General features: G+C 34.8%; 1 protein-coding gene across 5 annotated transcripts in view; it reads left to right on the top strand.

Annotated features, from left to right (window-relative positions):
- The window catches only part of STXBP5 (syntaxin binding protein 5), a 164,277-nt gene that overhangs the window by 7,803 nt on the left and 134,117 nt on the right, over positions 1 to 22,357 (top strand). For all 5 annotated transcript variants that reach the window (XM_045805295.2, XM_045805297.2, XM_045805298.2 and 2 more), the window contains exons 3-4: positions 17,755 to 17,836; positions 21,341 to 21,441. In XM_045805295.2, coding sequence (XP_045661251.1) covers positions 17,755 to 17,836; positions 21,341 to 21,441 — 183 coding nt within the window. The remainder of the gene's footprint in view (positions 1 to 17,754; positions 17,837 to 21,340; positions 21,442 to 22,357) is intronic.

Here is a 22,357-nt window from a genome sequence, read left to right on the forward strand (position 1 = left end):
CCTGGAACAAACCAGCTGCTGAAAAACTGTAGGCAGGTGCAGGGAACAAAGGACAGGAACACTTTTTTAAGGAGATAAGGGGTAAGTTGGGAAGACAGGAAGTACCTAGTCCATTGGAGTAAACCCAAGAGTTCAAAGTGTTGTGGCTTCTCATTTGTGGAGCTGTTGCCTTAGGGGGGTGATGAGGAAAGTGTCTCCTTCTCTGGCTGAAGTAGTAGAGTAGTATCCACTGCATGGTCAGGTGCATCTCTTCCTGTTAGCTCTGCAACTAACCACAAGTGGTAGGGCATGAGAACTTCCCTGCCAAAACCTTCCAGCTCCTATTTTAGTGAGGTTTCCCATTACTAATTTTCACAGTTCCTAATCACATGATTTTATTAATTTTTATATGAGATTTAATATAGAGACTATTGAATTGCTGGTATATAATTTGAGTGCTAAATTTGGTGATTGTTTAGTAACTTGAGTAGTAGTAACTAGTAACGTATGTGTAAATAATTGGGCTGTAGGGGTGAGTATCACTAAATAAAAGGTAAGCTTTGGTTGTTTTTGTTTGGCTTTAACTTCATGCATTGGAAGTTAACATGTTATTTGTAAGAAGAAAATTAGTAAAGCGTCAGTATTGTTTCGTAATGTTTAAATGAGAATTTCCTGCAGTGATTTGGCATATTATCATCATCAGAAGGTACAGTACCTTGGGATTACAGATAATGAAATGTTTTTGGTTTGACGTAAACAGATCTGTTGAGAATATAACAGAATGATACATGGAAAAGGGCATTTTACTATGTACCACCTTTTATGTTTGAATGGCTTTTATTAATATAGATTTTAATCATAATAAAGTACCTCGAAACTTCTTGGGAAGTAAAACAAGGTAATTATTCCCTTGATTTGTATGAAATAAACTAAGATTTCATGAAGGACTGCTGAAAGGTACTTGATACATCTCTCTTCCCTTAGTCACATATGACCTAAATAATTCTAAGAAGCAGTACCTTCTGATTTAATTACTCAGACTTCTTTCTATAAAGATGGTTATGTTTATAATATAATTATATTATACTTCAAGGTGAACGTATTTCTAACTTTTGTTTGCAACAATAAAGAAGAAAGATAACCAACTTATCTTCCATATATTAACGTTATAACTTTTAACATTTTTGAAGAATTTAAATACCTAGTAGTTACTACTTTTGGATTTAGTAATCCCAGTTGCTTTAATCTCTTGCTTTCTTGTGTCTCATTTTGAAGAAATTTTGGACACTAGTTTTGTTTACTGCATAACTTTTTTTCTCTTTTGGCTGTGGAGGGTAAGTAGGGGAAAGAATTGTTGACACAGTTCGCTTCTTACTACTTTCTGTTCCACAAAGGGCCATGTGTTTAGTGATTCCTTCAATCTAGAATATTTTTTTCCCTGTTAAAATAATTCTTATCTTTAAAACTCAGTGCCTTTGTCTTTGTGATTATATATTTGATTTAATTCATTCCCAGTTCCACCCATGTAGCCATCTTTTTCTTAATTCAGCATTTAAAATCTAAGTTTCCACGTTACCTGTCTTTATAAGTTATATGTAGACATTTTTAAATAGCTCAAATTAGACCTTTTTGAAATTATAGCTATAATATTGAGTGGTATTTTCTTTTAAAACAAACTGTCAGAAACATTTCCACATATGAGAAGATGCAGTGGAGTTTAAAGCAATGAGAAACAGAATTAACCAGTATCGTTTGTTTTATCAAGAGTCCAGAAACTGGACAGTAGTTGGTATACAATTCTAAAATCACAACGGAAGGAACACAGAGTCTTTTTTTTTTTTTTTTTTTTTTTTTTAAGATTTAGCTATTCTAAAGTGAGGAGGAGGGGCAGAGGGAGAGAGCGAGTCCTGGAGCGGACTCCCCGCTGAGCGTGAAGCCCCACGGGAGGCTTGATCTCAGGACCCTGAGATCACCACCGGAGATCAGCCGCTCAACAGACTGAGCCACCCAGGCACCCCAGGAACACAGATTCTTAAATGATCAACTTAATAGGTTCTCTACTAAAGATCATATAGAAGATGGGTGTGTGTACGCGCGCTTGCATGCATTTAAAATCATGAAGATCTAGATTCTTAGTTCAGGAGTCAGCAAACTTCTTCTGTAAAGGGCTAGAGAGTAAATATATTAGCCTTTTAGTTTCTGACACAACTACTCAACTCTGGCGGTGTAGCACAAAAGCATCCATAGACAATATGTGAAGGAAGGAATATAGATGTGTTTTAATAAAACTTTATTTATAAAAACAAGCAGTGGCCTGGATTTGGCCCATAGGCTAAAGTTTGTCAATCCCTGTTTTAGTTCATCAGGCTGCCTTGCTTTTAAGTCAGTAGTGGTGAGGAATGCTCAGGAAGGAACTACTACAGGCATTTTTATAGTTAATGCAAGTATAATTTGTGAAACTTATACGTTTAAATTTAATCTTTTAGTCATAAATAGAAAATGGTTTAAGAAAAAATAAGTAATTCTTAATGATACATAGTACTTCTATATGCCAGGTTAAATTACTTTCATAAATATTTTTTGGTCCTATGGAAAAGGCTTTTTTTTTTGGTGGGGATTAACATAACAAAGATGCTTAATTAGGCATCTTTCAGGGACAGTTCAGTAATCATTTCTATTAATGAAGTATTTAGCTTGAGACCCTTACTACCTAATTTTAATTAAAAATGTTTGCATTGTAGCTTTTTAATATTTTCATTAATATTATATAGAGATGTAGATACATTTAGATAGATACTTCTATTTTTTTATTTTTTTAAAGATTTTATTTATTTGAGAGAGAGAGCACACAAGCAGGAGGGGAGGGTCACACAAGCCGGAGAGTTGGGGCAGAGGGAGAGGGAGAAGCAGGCTTCTTGCTAAGCTGGGAGTCCAACGAGGAGCTCTCAATCCCAGGACCCTGGGATCGTGACCTGAGCCCAACACAGACACTTAACTGACTGAGCCACGTAGGTGCCCATAGATAGAGAACTTTTAAAGATAAAAGTGAATGTAAGCATTTTACTAAAATACTGCAATTTTGTAGTTGTGTGCAAATTTTGATGAAAAAAAATAATCAAATTTCATTTGTGGAAGAAAACAACCTGAAAAATAATGTATTAAAAAAACAAACAAACAAACTCATAAAGTTCCTGGAAGCAAATTCAAGTTAATGATTACATTCTTAGAGTTGGATATATTGCATGTCCCTTGGGAAGAATGTGTGATACTTTAATTGGAAACTGAAATTAGATCTGCTTTTTGAAAAATTTTTGTAGTTGCTCACTGCATCATTTTCAAGTAGCAATAAGTATTTTATTCAGTAAATAAGGCTAATTTCTACTTGATTCTGTTTCTCTAACTGGTGTTAGTCACCAGTAGAAGTTGTTACATAAGACAAATAATGATGGCATGCTGAGCATATTTCTTTACTGGTGCTGTGATTTAAAAATGAGTGTTGAGGGGCTCCTGGCTGGCTCAGTCAGTAGAACATATGACTCTTGATCTCAGAATTGTGAGTTCAAGGCCCACATTGGGTGTGGAGCCTACTTTAAATAGATAAATAATATTAAAAATGAATGCTGTTCTAAAGTAATTTAGATTCCCTTAAAATGGAAAAAATAAAGCGGTTTGAACTAAAAAATAGCTAATACTTTTGGTTTTATGTTCTTCATTTGAAAATTAAGGTTTGCTTAGCACATGTTACTTGTAAAATATATAGTCTTAGAAATTATATGGTAGTTTCTGTTTAAATAACAAGATTTTTAAAATTTTAAATTAGGGATTTTGTATATCCCTAGTTTAAGTTTTGTTTGTGTTTCCCTTTCAGTAAATGCTGTCTAGAATTTTTGACGTTTTCTTGGTGAGGTTGTCTATTGAAGAGTGATTAATCCTACCCTTTCTTGAAAGTACATAATCTTTCCTTGTAATAGCGGTACCTCTGCTTTTTCACAGCAGTACTCTGTCAGAGGTGACTATAAATCTCGTGGCATCAGCTATTGCAGTACTTTCTGCTAAATTGCTTTCCTTTTGTGTATTTTTTTTCTTTTTGTCTTTTGAAAAGGAGAAAAAGTGTTTCAACAGACTTTCCCATCTATTCAGTCTCTGTACTATATTTTTCATAATGGGTTGTATTTTTCTTTTAAAATTCACTTTGTCATACTTGAGAAAAGAACTTAGCCATTAAGCATCTGAGAATGGATGCTGGGATGAAAGATTGTTTTTACCTGATATGTCGGAATGTACATTCTTTCTTGTTTCTCTAACCTAGACCACTATTTATGCCTGTATTTCTTATAGACTGAGCAAGTGGTTCATTTCAAAGTATATTTATATATCAAAAGCTATTCTAAATAATTGCCTGTGATAATAAATGTAATTCATTTTACCCCTGTAGAGACAATCCTAACCCCAAAGCAAGGAATAGTAAGAATGAATATTTTTCAACAGCTCTAATTTGTTTACCAATAATAAAAAATTCTTACTCAAAGTAATAGTGGAAGAGGTAACTAGTGAATACTAGAAGTTAGTCTAGATGCTGCAGTTACTTTTTTGTTTTGATATTACTTTCATTCACATGAAAAGAAAGCAGTTAACTGACATAATTTTTCAAGTACCATTGGAAATTTATTGTAAAATATTAGTTATGTTGCATTAAGGAAGTTTTAAGTGTTGATCTATGCATCTTCCACAGTTATTTTTAGCATTTTATTAAATTTTTACTGCAGAATAGTACATTATAATTTTGCTTAAATAGCAGACTAGCAGAATGTTAAAATTGTGAGTCAGCAGTAAAATTATGTCCACCCTTATAATCATGAGTTAGCCACATGACTAATTTCATTTATTAGTATTAATTTTTAAAATAGACTATTTTTTTGAGCAGTGTTTGGGTTCAGCAGAAGGTACAGAGTTTTCCCACATTTCCCTCTCTGCACTCAGCATAACCCCTCCATTATCTACATCCCCCACCAGAGTGGGACATTTGTTATAATTGATGAACCTACAGAGAAACATTATCATACAAAGTCCGTGGTTTACATTAGGGTTCACTCTTGCTGTTATGCATACTGCGGGTTTTGGCAAATATATGGCATGTATCCACCACTATAATATCATACAGTATAGTTTCATTGCCTAAAGATCCTCTGTGCTCCACCTATTCATCCCTTCCTGCCTTTCACCCCCCAACTCCTGGTAACCAATGTTCTTTTTATTGTCTCCAGAATTTTGCCTTTTCCAGAATGTCCCTGTAGTTGGAATCACAGTTTTTAGCCCTTTCACATTCGCTTCTTTCACTTATTAACTTTCACTCTGTGTCGTTTCATGACTGATAGTTCATTTCTTTTCAATGCTGAGTAATATTCCATTGCCTGGATGTACTACAGTTTAGTTATCCATTCACCTACTGAAGGGCAAATTGGTTCCCTCCAAGTTTTGGCAATTATGAATGAAGCAGCTATAAATATCCCTCTGCAGGTTTTTGTGTGGATATAAGCTTTCAGCTTCTTTGGGTAAATACCAACAAGTGCAATTACTAGATTGCATGTATGGTAAGAGTGTATCTGGTTTTGTAAGAAACTACCAAACTGTCATCCAAAGTAGCCGTACCATTTTGCATTCTCACCAACAGTGAACAGGAGTTCTATTGATTTACATTTTTATCAGCATTTGATGTTGTCAGTTTTGGAATTTGGGTATTTTGCTAAGTTTGTAGCAGTAACTCCTTGTTTTAATTTGCATTTCTCTGGTGACGTATGATATGGAGCATCTTTTCATATGCTTGTTTGCTATCTGTATATCTTTGGTGAGGTGTCTATTAACGTCTTTGGCCCATTTTTTGATTGAGTTCATTTTCTCCTTTTTTTTTTTTTCAAGATTTTATTTGCTTATTTGAGAGAGAGAGTGAGAGAGAGCACAAGTACGGTAAGCGGGAGAGGGAGAAGCAGACTCTCTGCTGAGCAGGCTCCCCCTTCCCCCCCCCCCCCCCCCCCGCCGCAACGCTGGGCTCTATCCCAGGAATCTGGGATCATGACCTGAGTCAAACCAACTGGACTGCCCAGGCACCCCTCATTTTCTTCTTGTTGAAGTTTGAGTTCTTTGTATATTTTGGATAACAGTCTTCTATCAGTTGTGTCTTTTATAAATATTTTCTCCAAGTCTATGGCCTGTGTTCTCATTCTCTTGACCTTGTGTTTTACAGAGCAGAAGGCTTTAATTTTAAAGAAGTCCAGCTTATCAATTTTTTTTTTCATGGGTGGTGCTTTTGGTGTTGTAACTGAAAAGTCATTGGCATACTCGGGGTCATCTAAGTTTTCTTCTATGTTATCTTCTAGGAGTTTTATAGGTTTGCATTTCACATTTAGGTCTGTGATTCATTTTGAGTTAATTTTTTGTGAACAGTACAAGGTTTGTATCTAGATTCATTTTTGGTGGTAAGGTGTGAGGGGAGGAGAAGCGTCCTGTTGTCCTATGATTAGATCTTAGTCTTTCAGTGAGCCTGTGCTTCTGAACTGTGAACTTCACAAATGATTCTTAGTCACCCCTTCCCCCCACCCCCAGGTGAGTTAGGATGGCTGGAGTGGGTTGGAGGGGGGTATTTCCCTTCCGCTGTGTCAGTTCAGCTCTGACAAACCCCCAGCTGTTTAGGCTCCCATTAGTTTCTCCTGAGGGAAGATCTTGTTAAGAACAGAATGCTCAGTGTATTTAAAAATCGTTGCTTTTCCCCACCCATTGCTGGAAGCAGGAGGGGAATTTTCTCATATGTTTGCTGTGGGAACCCGGTGGAGCTCTTGGAGGTAAAACTCACTAAAGTGTAAGGATTCCCCGCTCTCCCTTCATGAAGAGGTCCCCCTGGAGTCTTCAGCCTCTGAGGTCTTGCAGGCAGGCGGTCGTCACATGGATCAGGTGGAGGAGGCAGGGGAAGCGATCCCAGATGAGAAAGCTGCAGCGCACATAGGTTGTCGTGTTTAGCACAGATCATTTGAAATATTTCCATTTTTTTGAATAGGATAAATATATGATGTACTGCTTCTTTTATTTGTTGACTCTCACTTATTTCTCATATTGTGGAATAACAGAAATGAAACCTCTCAGCTGCTCAAGGATTGTTGTTTATGTTTACACTAAATGGTGGGGTTGGTGTGATGCTGAAGTTCCTCCTCTTCATTGATAGAATGCTCTCATCAATATTCTTTGACCACATTGTGGTGGTGTTTAGATTTTAACTTTATTATTGAAAATCATCACACTGTGGTTAAGTTTCTTCAAGACTTAAGCCATTAAAAATAAAAATCATCTACTGAGCTTTTATTCAGAGTATTAAGCCGGTTGAGAGTAGCAGCACCTTGAAGTATAAGAATGCACTAAAATAAATGGTAACAGAAGTTAGTGGAAATCATCAGGGTTTATGATGGATAATTTTAATCAGGGAGGAACAGTTTACCCTTCAGAGTCATTCTTGGTTTGTTAGCAGAATATGTGTTCAATGAAAGTTACTTTCACACAATATTATATAATTGAATTTATGATACTGTGGGGTAATTTATTAGTCACTTATGAGTTCATGAAAAGTTCATTATCTGTATCCTCATCTTTAAACTTTGCAGAATATAAATGTATTTTCAGAAACTGCACAGGTTATCAAAGTTCTCCAGTTGCTTTTCATTTTATATGTATTCCAGTCTTCTATTCCTAGTTTGGAAAATTGAATGTGTCACTTCTGTATAGGTTGGAATAATGCCAATACTATCTTTGGCCTTTTTTTCATTGACAGGAATTGATGAACAGATTCTCTGAGAAGATATATAATCTTTAAAAATCTTACTAATTTACTAAATATATACTGTCGTGATATTACCTCATTCTTCATAAAAGCAGAGGTTGCCAAAATATGTGCACAAGACACAGTGGTAGTAAGAGCAGTGAAAACTTGCTTAGAAGCTGTACTCTCAGAATTTACCACTGGCTGGGGTCCCATTGCCTGCTTCTTTGACTGTTTTTTTCTTCTGCTTTGCTGACAGTACGGTAGAATTCCCAGAAGGCGGAATAAACAGAGGAACTATTGCTGTGATTGTAATAACAGCCTAACAAATGATTGGAAGGTAAAATGAATAGGCTGAGCTTATAGATTAATGGAATTTTAAAAGCTTATAAAGGGTCTTCTTTGTTGTGTCTCATCTGTTAAATACTTCCTGTGTTTAAATCTTGAATGAAATAAAAATATTTAAAAATTGAGTGCAAGACAGACGGAAATAAAGAGCTTAATTGCAAAAATGCTAAACTGTAGTGTGATTTTTTTTTTTTACCTGTTACTATGCTGCATTTCAGTTAAGTTGCTAAATAGTTAAATTCATTCACTGCTTGTGAGAGATGCTTTAAATCCTAGACGAAAGGGATTTTTAAAACTATATTTAAGAATATAATGTTTTAATTTGTTTTATTAATAATTGAAGTCATTTTTGGCCTTAAATTCAGTCTTTTGTTTTTGCCTATTTGTATCATCATTTATCATTCATACGAGCTGATTCTTCTTTTTTTAAAAAATAATTTTATTGAGATACATTTACATAGCATAAAATTTACCCTTCTAAAGTGTGTGGTTCAGCGCTTTTCATTATATCCATTGAGTAATGCAGTCATCATCATTTCTTAACTTCCAAACATTTTCTTTACCCCAATAGGAAATCCCATACCTATTTAGCAGTTACTTTGCCTTACCCTATCCACCCAGTCTTTCACAACCATTTATTTACTTTCTATTTCTATGGATTCATCTATTGTGAACATTTCATATATAAATGGAATCATGTAATATGTAGTCTTTTATGATTGGCTCCTTTTACTTAGCATAATGTCCTTAAGGTTTATCCATATTATAGCATGTATTAGAGGTTCTTTTCTTTTTATGGTTGAATATTTCATTGTATAAATACACTGCATATTATTTATCCAGTAGTCAGTTGCTAGACATTTGGATTTTCCTCTTTTTTTGGCTATTAGAAATAATGCTGTGAACATTTGTGTAGAAGTTTTGCATGTATGTTTTCTTTTGTTTATATTCCTGGGAGTGGAATTTCTGAGTCATATGGTAACTCTGTGTTTAACATAGAGGAATTGCCAATTATTTTCCAAAGTAGTTGTACCACTTTGCAGTCCTGCCAACTAATTGAGAGTTCGCATTTCTCCACATCCTTACAAACTCTTATATTGTTTTTTGTAATCATACTAGAGGAGGTGAAATGGTATTTCATTGTGGCTTTGATTTGCATTTCCCAGTGACTAATGATGTTGAGCATTTTTTCATGTTTATTTTGGCTATTTGTGTATCTTCTTTTGAGAAATGTCTATTCATATCCTTTCTCTATATTTAAATTGGATTATTTTGTTGTTGTTCATTTGTAAAAGCCCTTTATTCTGGATATTAAATCCTTATTAGATATATGATTTACAAATATTTTCTCCTATTCTGTGGACTGTGTTTTTCACTTTCTTGATGATGTCCTCTGAAGCACATAATACTTTTAATGTTAATGAAGTCCAGTTTATCTATTTTTTTTCTTTTGTGGCTTATGCTTTTGGGGTTATAGCTAAGAAGCTACAACCTTATCTGAGGTCACAAAGATGTATGTTTTCTTCTAAGAGTTTTATAGTATTAGCTCTTGAATTTAGGTTTCTATTTTGAGTTAATATTTTTTATATACTGTGAGATAGAGGTCAAATTCATTCTTTGTCCCGTAGATATCCAGTTGTCCCAGGGCCATTTGTTGAAAAGACTATTCTTTCTCTATTGAATGTTCTTTTTTTTTTTATAAGATTTTATTTATTTATTTGAGAGAGTGAGAGAGAGCACAAGAGCAGGATGAGGGGCAGAGGGAGAAGCAAACTCTTCACCAAGGAGGGACCCTGATGCGGGGCTCAATCCCGGGACTCCTGGATCATGATCTGAACAGAAGGCCGCACTTAACCGACTGAGCCACCCAGGCACCCCCATCTATTGAGTTTTCTTGACATCCTGGACATCCAAAGTCAATTGATTATAAATGTTTATTTCTGGATTCTCAGTTCATTCTGTTGATTTAGCTGTATAGTAATTATGCTAATACCACACTGTCTTGATTACTGTAATATTGCATTAAGTTTTGGAATTGGGGAAATGTGAGTCTTCCAACTTTGTTCTTCTTTGTAAGGATTGTTTTGGCTATGCTGGGTCTCTTGCATTTCCACATTACTTTTAAGCTCATTTTAGGCTCAGCTTGTTAATTTCTACAAACAGCTGGGATTCTGACAGAGATTGTGTTAACTTTGTAGATCAGTTTGATGACTATTACCATCTTTACAATATTAAGTCTTCTGTTCCATGAATATGGGATATCTTTCCACTTACTTAGATCTTGTTTCAACAGTGTTTTGTAGTTTTCAGTATACAAGTCTTGCATTTCGCTGGATAAATTTATTCTGAAGTATTTTATTCTTTGTGATATTGTAAATAGAATTGTTGTCTTAACTTTATTTCTCAGATTGTTTATTGCCAGTGTATAGAAGTACAGTTGATTTTTGTGTGTTGATCTTGTGTTGTGCAACCTTACTAAACTTATTTATTTGTTCAAATAGGTGTTTTTTAGTGGATTCCTTAGAATTTTCATATACAAGATCATGTCTTTTATGAATAGAATAGTTCTATTTTACTTCTCCTTTTCAGTCTGGACACTTTGTATTTCTTTTTCTTGTCTGTTTTCCCCAGCCAGAATATCCTGTATATGTTGAATAGAAATGGTGAGAGTGGACATCCGGTCTTTTTCCTGAGCTTAACAGGAAAATATTAATTTTAGTCTTTAAGCACTAAGTATGATGTGAACTGTAGGTTTTTCATACATGCCCTTTGTCAGGTTGAAGAAGTTCTCTTTTCCTTGAGTGTTTTATCATGGAAGGGGGTTGCATTTTTCTGTGTCCATTGAGATGATCATGTGATTTTTGTCCTTTATTCTAATAATACCATCTTTGATTCTGTGGGCTTTTGGGGGACAAGGTCATTTACTCACTTAAATATCTTGCTTAGCTTTGCTAGGAATGGTTCCTCTCACATAGCTGGAGTCTCTAAAATGTTTGTAGGCTGTGCATTTTACATGAATATATTTGTAACAAGTCAGTCTCAAAATTTCGACTATAATTAGAATATAGAACTCAGCTTTTTGCTTATTCTGCTGTACACAGCGAATAGTGCACTATTATTAAAATTAATAGATATTACCATGAACTAACATGAAAGATGAGTCTAGAAAAAATTTTTTGATTGGTATATTGCTTGTGCCCAATTGGTTTCATAATGTCTATTTGCTACTGACAGTTGCATTTGCTGTAGTTTTAGAGTTTTATTTATTTATTTATTTATTTATTTATTTATTTATTAAAGATTTTATTTATTTAACAGAGATAGAGAGGAAACACAGGCGGGGGGTGGCTAGTGCGAGAGGAAGAAGCAGGCTCATAGCAGAGGAGCCTGATGTGGGGCTCAATCCCATAACGCCGGGATCACGCCCTGAGCCGAAGGCAGATGCGTAACGACTGCGCCACCCAGGCGCCCCAGTTTTAAGAGTTTTAGACCAGAGTTTATTTCGTGCTCAGATACAAAATATTTTAAATCTTCTTCTGTAATTTCATCCTCTGGTTTTAAAATGACTTAAAGCAAGTCAGGAAGTGACATTTACATTATAACCAGGTCCCATGGGTGCAAGAGGACCTAGCTCTAGGGGTCCCAAAAAGACTGCTGACAAAATCAAAGCAGAAAGACCAGTGGTGGTGAAACAAGAAAGGGATTTATTTCAGTGAGGCCAACACCCAAAAGAAAGCCGACTAACATCTCAAAGACTGTCTTCAACGTGCTGAAAATAGTTCTATGTTTATATAAGGAAAATGTGGGACAAAGACCAGTGGGTACATGCAGGTGGGCAGTAAAGGTCAGGTTGATCATTGTCTTGGGGTCAATCATGTGACAGCTTGCTGGTATTGGAGCAGTCCCGATTGCTTGAAGGGTAGTTGATCCATCACAAGATGCTTTGCCCACTGGGCTCTTTGCCTGAGTTAAAAGATAAGCTGGAAAGAAGAACTTAACCAGTTAGAAAGTACAAATTAGGGTCAAAATGGAGATAAAGTCCCGTTCGTCTGTTCTTTCTTTCTTTCTTTCTTTCTTTCTTTCTTTCTTTCTTTCTTTCTTTCTTTCTTTCTTTCCCTTTCTTTCTTTCCCTTTCTTTCTTTCCCTTTCTTTCTTTCCCTTTCTTTCTTTCCCTTTCTTTCTTTCTTTCTTTCTTTCTTTCTTTCTTTCTTTCTTTCTCTTTCTTTCTTTCTTCCTTCCTTCCTTCCTTCCTTCCTTCCTTCCTTCCTTCCTTCCTTCCTTTCTTTCTAGATTTTCTTTATTTTTCAGAGAGAGAGAGAGCGCGTGAGCACAAACAGGCAGAGCAGGCAGAGGGAGAAGCAGGCTCCCTGCTGAGCTAGGACCCCGATGTGGAACTCGATCCCAGGATCCTGGGGTCATAACCTGGGCCGAAGGCAGATGCTTAACCGACTGAGCCACCCAGGCGTCCCTCAGGTCCTCTTTCAACATGTGAAAATTGGCTCTTTTTTTGTGCAGTAAGTCTTGATGATTTATATATAAATGGTTGTATGTGCTTGTGTATGTATGTACTGGAGTTAGACTGCTTGGGTTCAAACCCCAGCTTCTTTACTAACTAGCTGAATGGCTTTGGGCGAGTTATTTGGCCTTGTTTTACTTTAGTTTCCTCTTTTGTAAGCAACAGAGCCTATAGAAGAGGTAATCTTGTAAGCTAATATGTATACAGTACTTGCCACATATTGTTTAATAAATCTTAACTGCTATGATGATGTTGATATACTTCAAAGCTTCCTAATTCCTCCTTTCTTCCCCCCTTTCCAAAAACAAAACAAAAAACACCATTTAGACAACTGAGTGAAAGTTTATTTCGAATTTGATAATACAATATTATAAAAGGCTTAACTGGTTTTGGTCTTTGTTTCTGCTTAGTAATTTCTAGTTTCATCATGTTATTTTTTTCCTTAAATATTTCTTTTCCTCCTATTGCTTAATTAGAGGATGTCTAAATTCAAAGATTTTTACTCAGAGACTTTGCTCTCAACCCGTTTTAACCTTGTCTTCTGCAACTCTTATGCAGGATTTATGATGGTGCTTTTCTGGACAAAAGCCATAAGTAGTTGTGCAGGAGGTATGTGGCCTGTGTCATGGGCATATGAATTCATTGGTTTATTCCAGAGACAAAGTTGACTAGTAGGGTTAGGTAGATACCCTAGCTCTTGATGGGCAGGCAGTAAAAAAAAAAAAAAAAAAAACTAAAAGTATCTGATAGGAGGATAGCACCATTTTTAAAAGGGTACGTTGGTGTTCAGAATTAAAAGGTAAAATATGTTGACACCAGAACTACTCAGTGGAACCTTAGAATCTGGCTTTGTCTTACTGTTGATTAATGCATATATAAAGGAGCAGGCATTAATAATCAATATTTCTTTAACAAATATCTTTGTAGAATTGTTCAGTATATAACCTTTTCTTCTCGGTTTTCTTCATTTTGTACATAGCCACAATAGGAATAATTTACAATGCAGATCTTTGTTACAGTGTTTGACTATTGTCTAATAAAACTGTTAACTCTTAGTAATAATATTAGGAAGAACCATATATGCAAGAAGCAATAATCATTACAAAAATATGAAAGGATATGAATATTTGCCCCTATGACATGCTGCTTAGTGATCTCATATAGTCAAAGTTGTTTTCTTACATTATGGCATATCCACTATATGGTATCTTTAGTTCTTGTTAAAGTAATGAGTATACTAGTTAAATAATGATAATGGGTGGGTACCATTTGGTGAGTACACTCTCAATAGTTTTAATTCTCACCACAGCTCTGCAAGCTAGACTAGATAAGTATCTGTATTTTATAGACAAGAAAGTGGAGAGGTGTAATGATTCTCCTCCGGTCACAGCAAGTACTGGTGGAGTTGGCATATGAACTGACTTGAGAGTAGATGTCTTAATTCTCAGCTGTGCCTCAGGTGTTCCTGTGGCCCATCATCAACAACAAAACAAAAAGGGATACCTACCCAGGCTGCTTCTCAGGCAATTTGGGATTAGTAAATTTGCAGTAGCGCTGGAATTCTGATACACTGCCAGGAATGAGAACTGCTTGCTCTGGAATTTGTATTCTTTCAAACATATCTTTTGATTATAGGTAAGTAACTTCCATTCCTTAAAATGTAATTTTAAACTTTTTGTTATTATGAAATAATGACTGACGATTTTTCCCCCAGTCCATAGATAGGGCTTTTGTAGTATTAAGGATCCTTCAGGCTGCCTGCAGCATAGTGCTACCCTATCCAAAGGAAAAGGGAGAGAAATCAGTAGTAATTGAGAAAAATCACTTCTTTGAGCCTCAGAATTATCATTTGTAAAATATGGATAATAACTACCTTTCAGAGTTACCCTGAGGATTAAGTACAATTGCATCTTTAAGACACAGAGCCTGAAACTTAGTAGATAGTAAGTGGTTCTTCTTTATTATATTAAGAAAGTATTTTTATTATCTTAGGTGTAAGTAAAGTGACTATATTAATAATAATGTTATAAAAAATACAGTTTTGTCTGGAGTAGTTCCATGTATAGATAAGAATAAACCTTTCTTGGCCTCCATGTAACTGACTTCCTGGATTTACAGACCCTTTCCAGTCTCTGTGAATAAAATTTTGATTGATGTCCATAGCATACTGAAGTTTTCAGACTGGAAGGCCCAAATTAGTAGATCTATTTGCTTATGTTTTACTTAACTGATAATCAGTTTTGTGTATTCCCACATCTGTTTGTGCCTGTCATATTTGATACTATAATTTAGTAATTAGTTTACTTTAAGAATATATAATGTGAATGCAAAATAGAGGGGTTTTTAAAAATATATAAAAATGCAAGATGAATACTTTGGGAAGACTTCATGAAGTCAGTCACTTAAAATTTTTCCAATGTTGTGTGACTAACAGTAAATGATCAGAAAAGAAATAGTAAGATTGTATGTGAATTTTGCGTTTAGAATGCATTGCCAATATCTCTAAAGTTCCATTTAAAAAATTAAACTACTTGGGTGCCTGGGTGGCTCAGTCAGTTGTGTTTGCCTTCAGCTCAGGTCATGATCCCAGGGTCCAGGTCATGATCCCAGGGTCCTGAGATGAGTCACGCATCATCAGAGTTCCTGCTCAGCAGGGGGTCTGCTTCTCCCTCTCCCTCTGCCTCCGCTTCTCCTCTCTGCTCCTGAGCTCATGTGCGTGGGCGCTCACTCTCTGGCTCTCAAAAAGGTAAAATCTTAAAAAAAAAAAAAAATGAATAAAAAAAAACCCCTACAAATTTTATACCTGGATAGTTATGGCTATGTTTTATTTATTTTTTTTTTAAAGATTTATTTATTTGAGAGAGAGCAGATACACACATGAACATAAACGTGGAGGCAGGGGCAAAAGGAAGGAATCCTCAAGCAGACTCCCCATTGATTGCACCTGTTGTGGGTCTGGATCCCATTACCCATGAGATGAGGACCTGTGCGGAAACCAAGAGTCGGACGCTCAACTGACTGAACCACCCAGGCGCACCATGGCTGTATTTTAAGAAAAACCTGGGGGCGCCTGGGTGGCACAGCGGTTAAGCGTCTGCCTTCGGCTCAGGGCGTGATCCCGGCGATATGGGATCGAGCCCCACATCAGGCTCTTCTGCTATGAGCCTGCTTCTTCCTCTCCCACTCCCCCTGCTTGTGTTCCCTCTCTCGCTGGCTGTCTCTATCTCTGTCGAATAAATAAATCTTTAAAATAAAAAAAAAAAAAGAAAAACAGTCCTGAATCTCATTAATAGATCCATACTTAAAGAAGATAATATCACAAGATTAGCAAAATTACGTATGATTTCTGAAAAAAATAATAAGGTAAGTAGAATTTTTATGATTCTTCATAATAGCTCACATTTTTTATTAACTTAGTTTTACTGATCTGGTTAGATGAGAAATTTTTCTTCATGTAAAATCACAATTATGGAATATGCTAATTGGTCCCAGAAAAACTAATTTAGCTGGAAAGATTAGAATTAGGCTCCCTTTACTAGCTAAAAAAGGCATCCTGTCAAAAGAAATGGATGAGTATAGATGTAGGTCTTTCTTTGGCCAACCAGGTGTGATTTGGTACTACCAAGTTACAATAGTAACAGTTCGAAATCTAGCTTCCTTTAGGTGCATTTGGGCAATTGGTGTAGTAAAACTAGTACTACTAATACTGATGATGATGATGATAAAAGTTTGAGATGTTTGCAGAGTAGGGTACTATAGGCTAAACATGCACGATTAGTCTGTTTATGAAACAATAGAAGAATTAATTGCTGGCAATAAAATGAAAAAATTCATGAAAAATAAATATCACCTTGAAAAACTTTTAGAAATAGGAAGGAAAAAGTGTATAGAAACTAGGAATTTAACCTTAGGTGTGATTATTTTTACTTAAGAAGAACCTTAGGACATGTATGAAAAGTATATAGAAATAGTCTATACACCTGAATATGAATTTGTAAAAAAAAAAAAGGCTATAATTTCATTAAAGCCAATCACATTTTAGTTTAAGATTTAGCTTTTTATTTTCAATTACTATTTATTAACTAGTGAAAAGTAGATTAGTATAGCAGCATGTTAAAATAGCTAATTTCTTGTTTCAAGTTTATGAGGATAAAAGCATGTAACAATGCCTGGCACGTAGGAAGTTGTATAAGTGTTTGGGTTTTTGTTTTTTTTGTTCTTTATTTAGCATACCTTATTATTAAGAGTATCGACTCTGGAGCTAGAATGCTTATTCAGATCTCATCTCTGCTGCTTTCTAGTTGTGTGACTTACAAGTTGCTTGATTTCTCTGTTTCAGTTTCCTTATCTGCTTATGGGGGGAAATTATATATTCTTCATAGATTATGGGAATTAAGTGAGTGTGAGTGTGTGTGTGTGTATATATATTATATACACACACACACATATACATATAAAACATAATATAATGCCTAAGACGGAGAATATTGTGTGTTTATTGTTACCATATGCAAATTATAAATTTGCATATTTTGAATTCAGGTCTATTGTAAAAGATTGATACATTCATTGGCAATATAACATCATCATGCTATAATTACAAACATAGTTATTTAGTTCTTCATTATATTAACTTACACTATTGAAAAATAACACTATGGAATGAAAAATGCCAGTAAAAAGATTGGTTCCAAAAGCATTATTCCAAAATGACATGTCTCTGCTTTTCACATTTGTTTGCTGCCTTGGGCAAAATTGGATGCTCTGCAGATCAACTACCTTATCTCTTTTTATTTTAAGTGAAAGAAAAAAACTTGGACCAGAGTAAAGTGTATTAAACCTATTTTATGTTCTGTATATTGTTGTTTTTGATAGTTCTTTTATATTCTAGAAGGAACAGTTATTTCTTTTAGGCCTGTAATCTCTGAGACTTCTGATTATCAGCAGGAGCTAGCTGATGTGAAATAAATGTAACTCTGAATCTTAATCTCAATAAATAGCCTGTATTGAGTATCGGGTCATTGGAATATTTATTAGTCTATTATGTAACTTAACAATTGCTATAAAAAGCCCACAGATACCGTAGACTCCTTAATGAAATTAATGGCAGCTTTGGTCGTCCAGGAGTAGAATGTTATTGCCAACATGATAGTGGAGCTGCAGTAATCCAACTTCAGTTCCTGATTAATGAGGTTAGTGAATTGCTTTAATCTGTCCTACTTATATATGAAATAGGGGCACATCTGGTCTTTCAGATTTCTTGCATGCATTCATATTTAAATATTTGAACAAAAGTGAATTTCTTATAGGTCAGAGCTAATAGCAGTTCACTGTAAGGCATCATCATGGGAAGTTACATAAATAATGCAAGATGTTTCTCAAAACAGTGTTCCAAATAGAATGGTATAAGGTAAATCTTTTTGGTACGAGTTCTGCATTTAAATTTTATTTCTTGGATACTGAAAGTTACGTAACACTAAAATCTATATTAAAATTTTTTTAGAGATTGAGTTTATTATAAATAACAAAATATACTTTTCTAATGACTTGTTTGAAATACAACCAGGAAATAAAAATCCGTTAGAAAAGAAAACTGGTTCTTGTCCAAAATTCTTGTGTCACTTACTGGTTGAAGTAATTGATGATGTCTTTCTTTTTGGTAGAGTATAAAGTTAGGAAGACCTCAGGAAACAAATACTATTTTATCAACAGAGTAGATAACATGCTTGCAGGTTTTTAAAAAGTATGAGCATTTGCAACAACATGGAGCAAGAGAGTATAATGCTAAGCAAAATAAGTCAGTCAGAGAAAGACAAATACCATATGATTTCACTCATGTGGTGTTTAAGAAACAAGCAAAGGGAAAAAAAAGAGAGGCAAACCAAGAAACAGAGTCTTAACTATAGTGAACAATCTGATGGTTACCAGAGGAGAGGTGGGGGGATGGGTTAAATAGGTGATAGGGATTAAGGAGCACACTTGGGATGAGTACTGAGTGTTGTATGGAATTGTCGAATCACTATGTCGTACACCTGAAACCAATATGACAACTAATTAGAATTTTTTTAAAAAGGAAAATAAAAAGTTAATTTAAAATATGCACAGCTGTGAGAATAGATGTTTACTGTATGCAGTGATGAGCAGGAAAAGCTGGTCATTAGAAGAAAGAAATTACTCCAGAAAAGGCTCTGCTGTCTTTAGTTGTGATAGTCTGTGGACATTCTTTTTGCCTTCAGGTCCTAAGGTTCCATGGCATAAATTCTTTTTTTGTTTTTTTTTTTTAAAGATTTTATTTATTTATTTGACAGAGATAGAGACAGCCAGCGGGAGAGGGAACACAAGCAGGGGGAGTGGGAGAGGAAGAAGCAGGCTCATAGCGGAAGAGCCTGATGTGGGGCTCGATCCCATAACGCCGGGATCACGCCCTGAGCCGAAGGCAGACGCCTAACCGCTGTGCCACCCAGGCGCCCCCATGGCATAAATTCTTAAATGTGTGTGAGAGGAAAAAAACAACACTCGATACCTCTGACCTTTTGTAAAATGTTTTTATCAGAAGATTAATATGCAATTATGTAGGTTTTTCAGGGTCAGAAGTGTTTTTTAAAAACTGCAGTATTCTGTGGAGAACTGTATAATAGGCATTGTAAAATGTTAAAATTCAAAAGAAATCACAATATAGAAGGTTGTTGAGCCCATTTATGAGGACTCAAGATTATTTTTCCTATTTAAAAAAAATTTTGTTGTGAAATAATTCTATTGGCAGTTACGTTCAAAATAGGTTCTGTGTGTACTTCCCCCAGCTTCCCTCTCATAGTAACATTATGTATAACAATAGTATAGTATCAACCAGGAAAATGATATCCATATACTACTATTAGCTAGACTGCAGACCTTATTTAGATTTCATCACCATGAACTCTTTTGTCAGTGTGGTTGTGTAGTTTTGTGCATTTTTATGACACATAGATTTGTGTAATGACCACTATGAACAAGATACAGATCAGTTTTATCATCATAAAGGAATTCCCTAAGGCTCCCCCTTTATAACTGGGCCCCCTCCTGCTCTCAGTCCCTAATCCCTGGCAACCACTAACCTATTCTCCATATTTATACTTGTGTTAAGATTATTTCTTAAAGCAGTACATGAACCAGTGTAAATAACATTGCAAATTGATTACCTATACACCTAAATTTTAGAAATCATAAGTAAATTATGTTGTCATTCATGCAGGTTTCTTTTCAATAGGATTCATCATAGAGTTCTTAGATATGACTGTTTTTATTTTACATGCTTAAATGTTACATTTTGAGTACTTAAAAATGATGTTGCTGTTTTAAAAAATGCTTAGCAAAATATGAATATTTAATTGGGGATGCTACAGAAATCTGACAATTGGGAGTAGCTATTTGCTTTTACATTTAGTAGACCGTATGTAGGTAAAGGAGCCACCATTGGAGGTGGTCAACTCTCATTGCTCTTTTGGCTCTACATCTCTTCTTTGAGATTTCAAGATGGTGTGCACATCTTCAGAAAGAAGTTGATTATGGTGGAAATAGGAATGAAGAGTACAAATCTTTGATACTCTGAATCTTTGAGTTTCTCTGCTTCAAAATGATATAGATAAGAGGATGCTTTCTAGTGAAAACATATGGGCTTAATTCTGCTCTCCGATAATTATGCTGTAGCAGTAGGAATCACACCATAGAGCAGCCCTCATAGAATTTGAAAGGTGGAAAGGACTTGGAGAGATCATTTAATATAAATTTTCAGAACTATTGTAATCTTCTTTGATAAATGAGAAACTTAGTTTAAAGGAAGGAGATTTTAAGATTTCTCATAATAACCTAGATGAGTAGAACTGCAAATCCTTTTTTGAAATTAACATAAGTTTTTCATGTTGCATTTTTTATCTTATTCTCTCAGTATAGATGAAACGTATCTGACTCCTTTGAGGAAACACATGCACATGTCTTAATAAATCAGCCTTAGTCTAGAGATTCTTAATCATGTTCACATACTGGAATCACCTCTGAAGATTTTTAAAAATATACTTGTGTAGGTCCTTGCTCTGAAAATCTGGTTTGTGAGGTCGGGGGTGAGACTGACCTCCTGTGTGATTCTCATATAGGGCCAGAGATTCTTCTCCATACTTAATAGTATTTAGTAGTGTTAGATGTTTTAACCTTCTAAATTAGTTGATTATTCACCCCTTTGGATATTGAAGTTATAGTGTGCTGAATGCTACCTTTATTTTCTGTATCATTCTGTAGTAGAGTTATGATCTGGGCATACTACATTCCGAACAATTTTTCTTAAGCCAAATAAAATGGGAAAGTTACTTCATATTATATTTTTCTTTTAGTCAAGAAGATGTACAATAGTGATCGAGTAACTTAATAGTCTGACCTCTAATTTTACATAGCTATCAACCATAATATCCAACTAGATCCTAATATATTTATAGTTTATAAGATACTAAATTATACTTTAAATTGAAGAAGTGAAAGCATTTTTTACATATACATATAACACACTGTATTACATCTGCTATTTAGAATTTGGGTGAGACAAATGTTTCTCAAAACTAAATCTATTGGCTGAAAGTTTTGAAATTTGGGAAGGTTTTTTTGGCAGCTCTTTAGTAGCTTTAATGTTTGTAAGATGTATTTTATATAAATTATACTTTATTTTTAAGGGAGCTCTTGTGAGTGCCTTGGCTGATGACACCTTACATTTGTGGAATTTACGTCAAAAGAGACCTGCCATACTACATTCACTTAAATTTTGCAGAGAAAGGTAAGAATTCTCTGTTACCTATGTATAAGGTATTTGCTATTCTATTTTGAAATATTTTCTTTGAATTTTATTCTTTGATTTTATTTTTTTGTGATAGACTTTATGCACAATCTAAAAAGTAATTCAAGAACTTCAAAGGATACATAATAAAAAGCAAATTTCCTTCCTTTCCAGACCCATTTTCCTCTCCAGAGACAACCACATAAATTTCTTTTGTGTCCTTCTAGAAATACTTTGTGCATATAGGCAGAAATCTTTCTAGATAGCTTTTTTTTTTTTTTTTGCATAAGAGGGAAGGCGTTATTTTTCCTATAATTCGTGTTCACTTAACAATATATCTGATAGATTGTTTCATATTGGCACAAGCCAGTTTTCCATAATTATTTTCATAACTGCATGATATTCTATGACATGGAAGTACTGTAATTTAGTCAGTCTTCATCATTGGACATTTATCCTTTTTGGTCTGCTGTTCATTTTGTTCTGTTGTGATAGTGTAATACATATATTTCTTCATCCATTTATACAAGTACATCTCTGAGATAAATTTATAGAAGTACAACAGTTGGTCACAGAAATCTCTTATATGACTTGTGAGTTTTGTACTTTGATTGGAAAGACCTTTTCTCTTTTTTAATTCCAGTATAATTAGCATACAGTGTTACATTAGTTTTAGGTGTACAATATAGTGATTCAACAATTCTGTGTATTAATCAGTGCTCATCATGATAAGTGTACTCTTAATCCTCTTCACCTGTTTTACATACTCCCCCATCTACTCCCCTCTGGTAAGGAGTTTATTCTCTATAGTTAAGAGTCTGTTTTTTTGTCTTTTTTTCATTTTTCATTTGTTTTGTTTCTTAAATTCCACATATAAGTGAAATCACATGGCATTTGTCTTTCTTTGACTTATTTC

The sequence above is a fragment of the Ursus americanus genome, chromosome 11 (genome assembly GCF_024610735.1).
Source record: "Ursus americanus isolate L20-20 chromosome 11, mUrsAme1.1.p, whole genome shotgun sequence".
NCBI lineage: Eukaryota > Metazoa > Chordata > Mammalia > Carnivora > Ursidae > Ursus > Ursus americanus.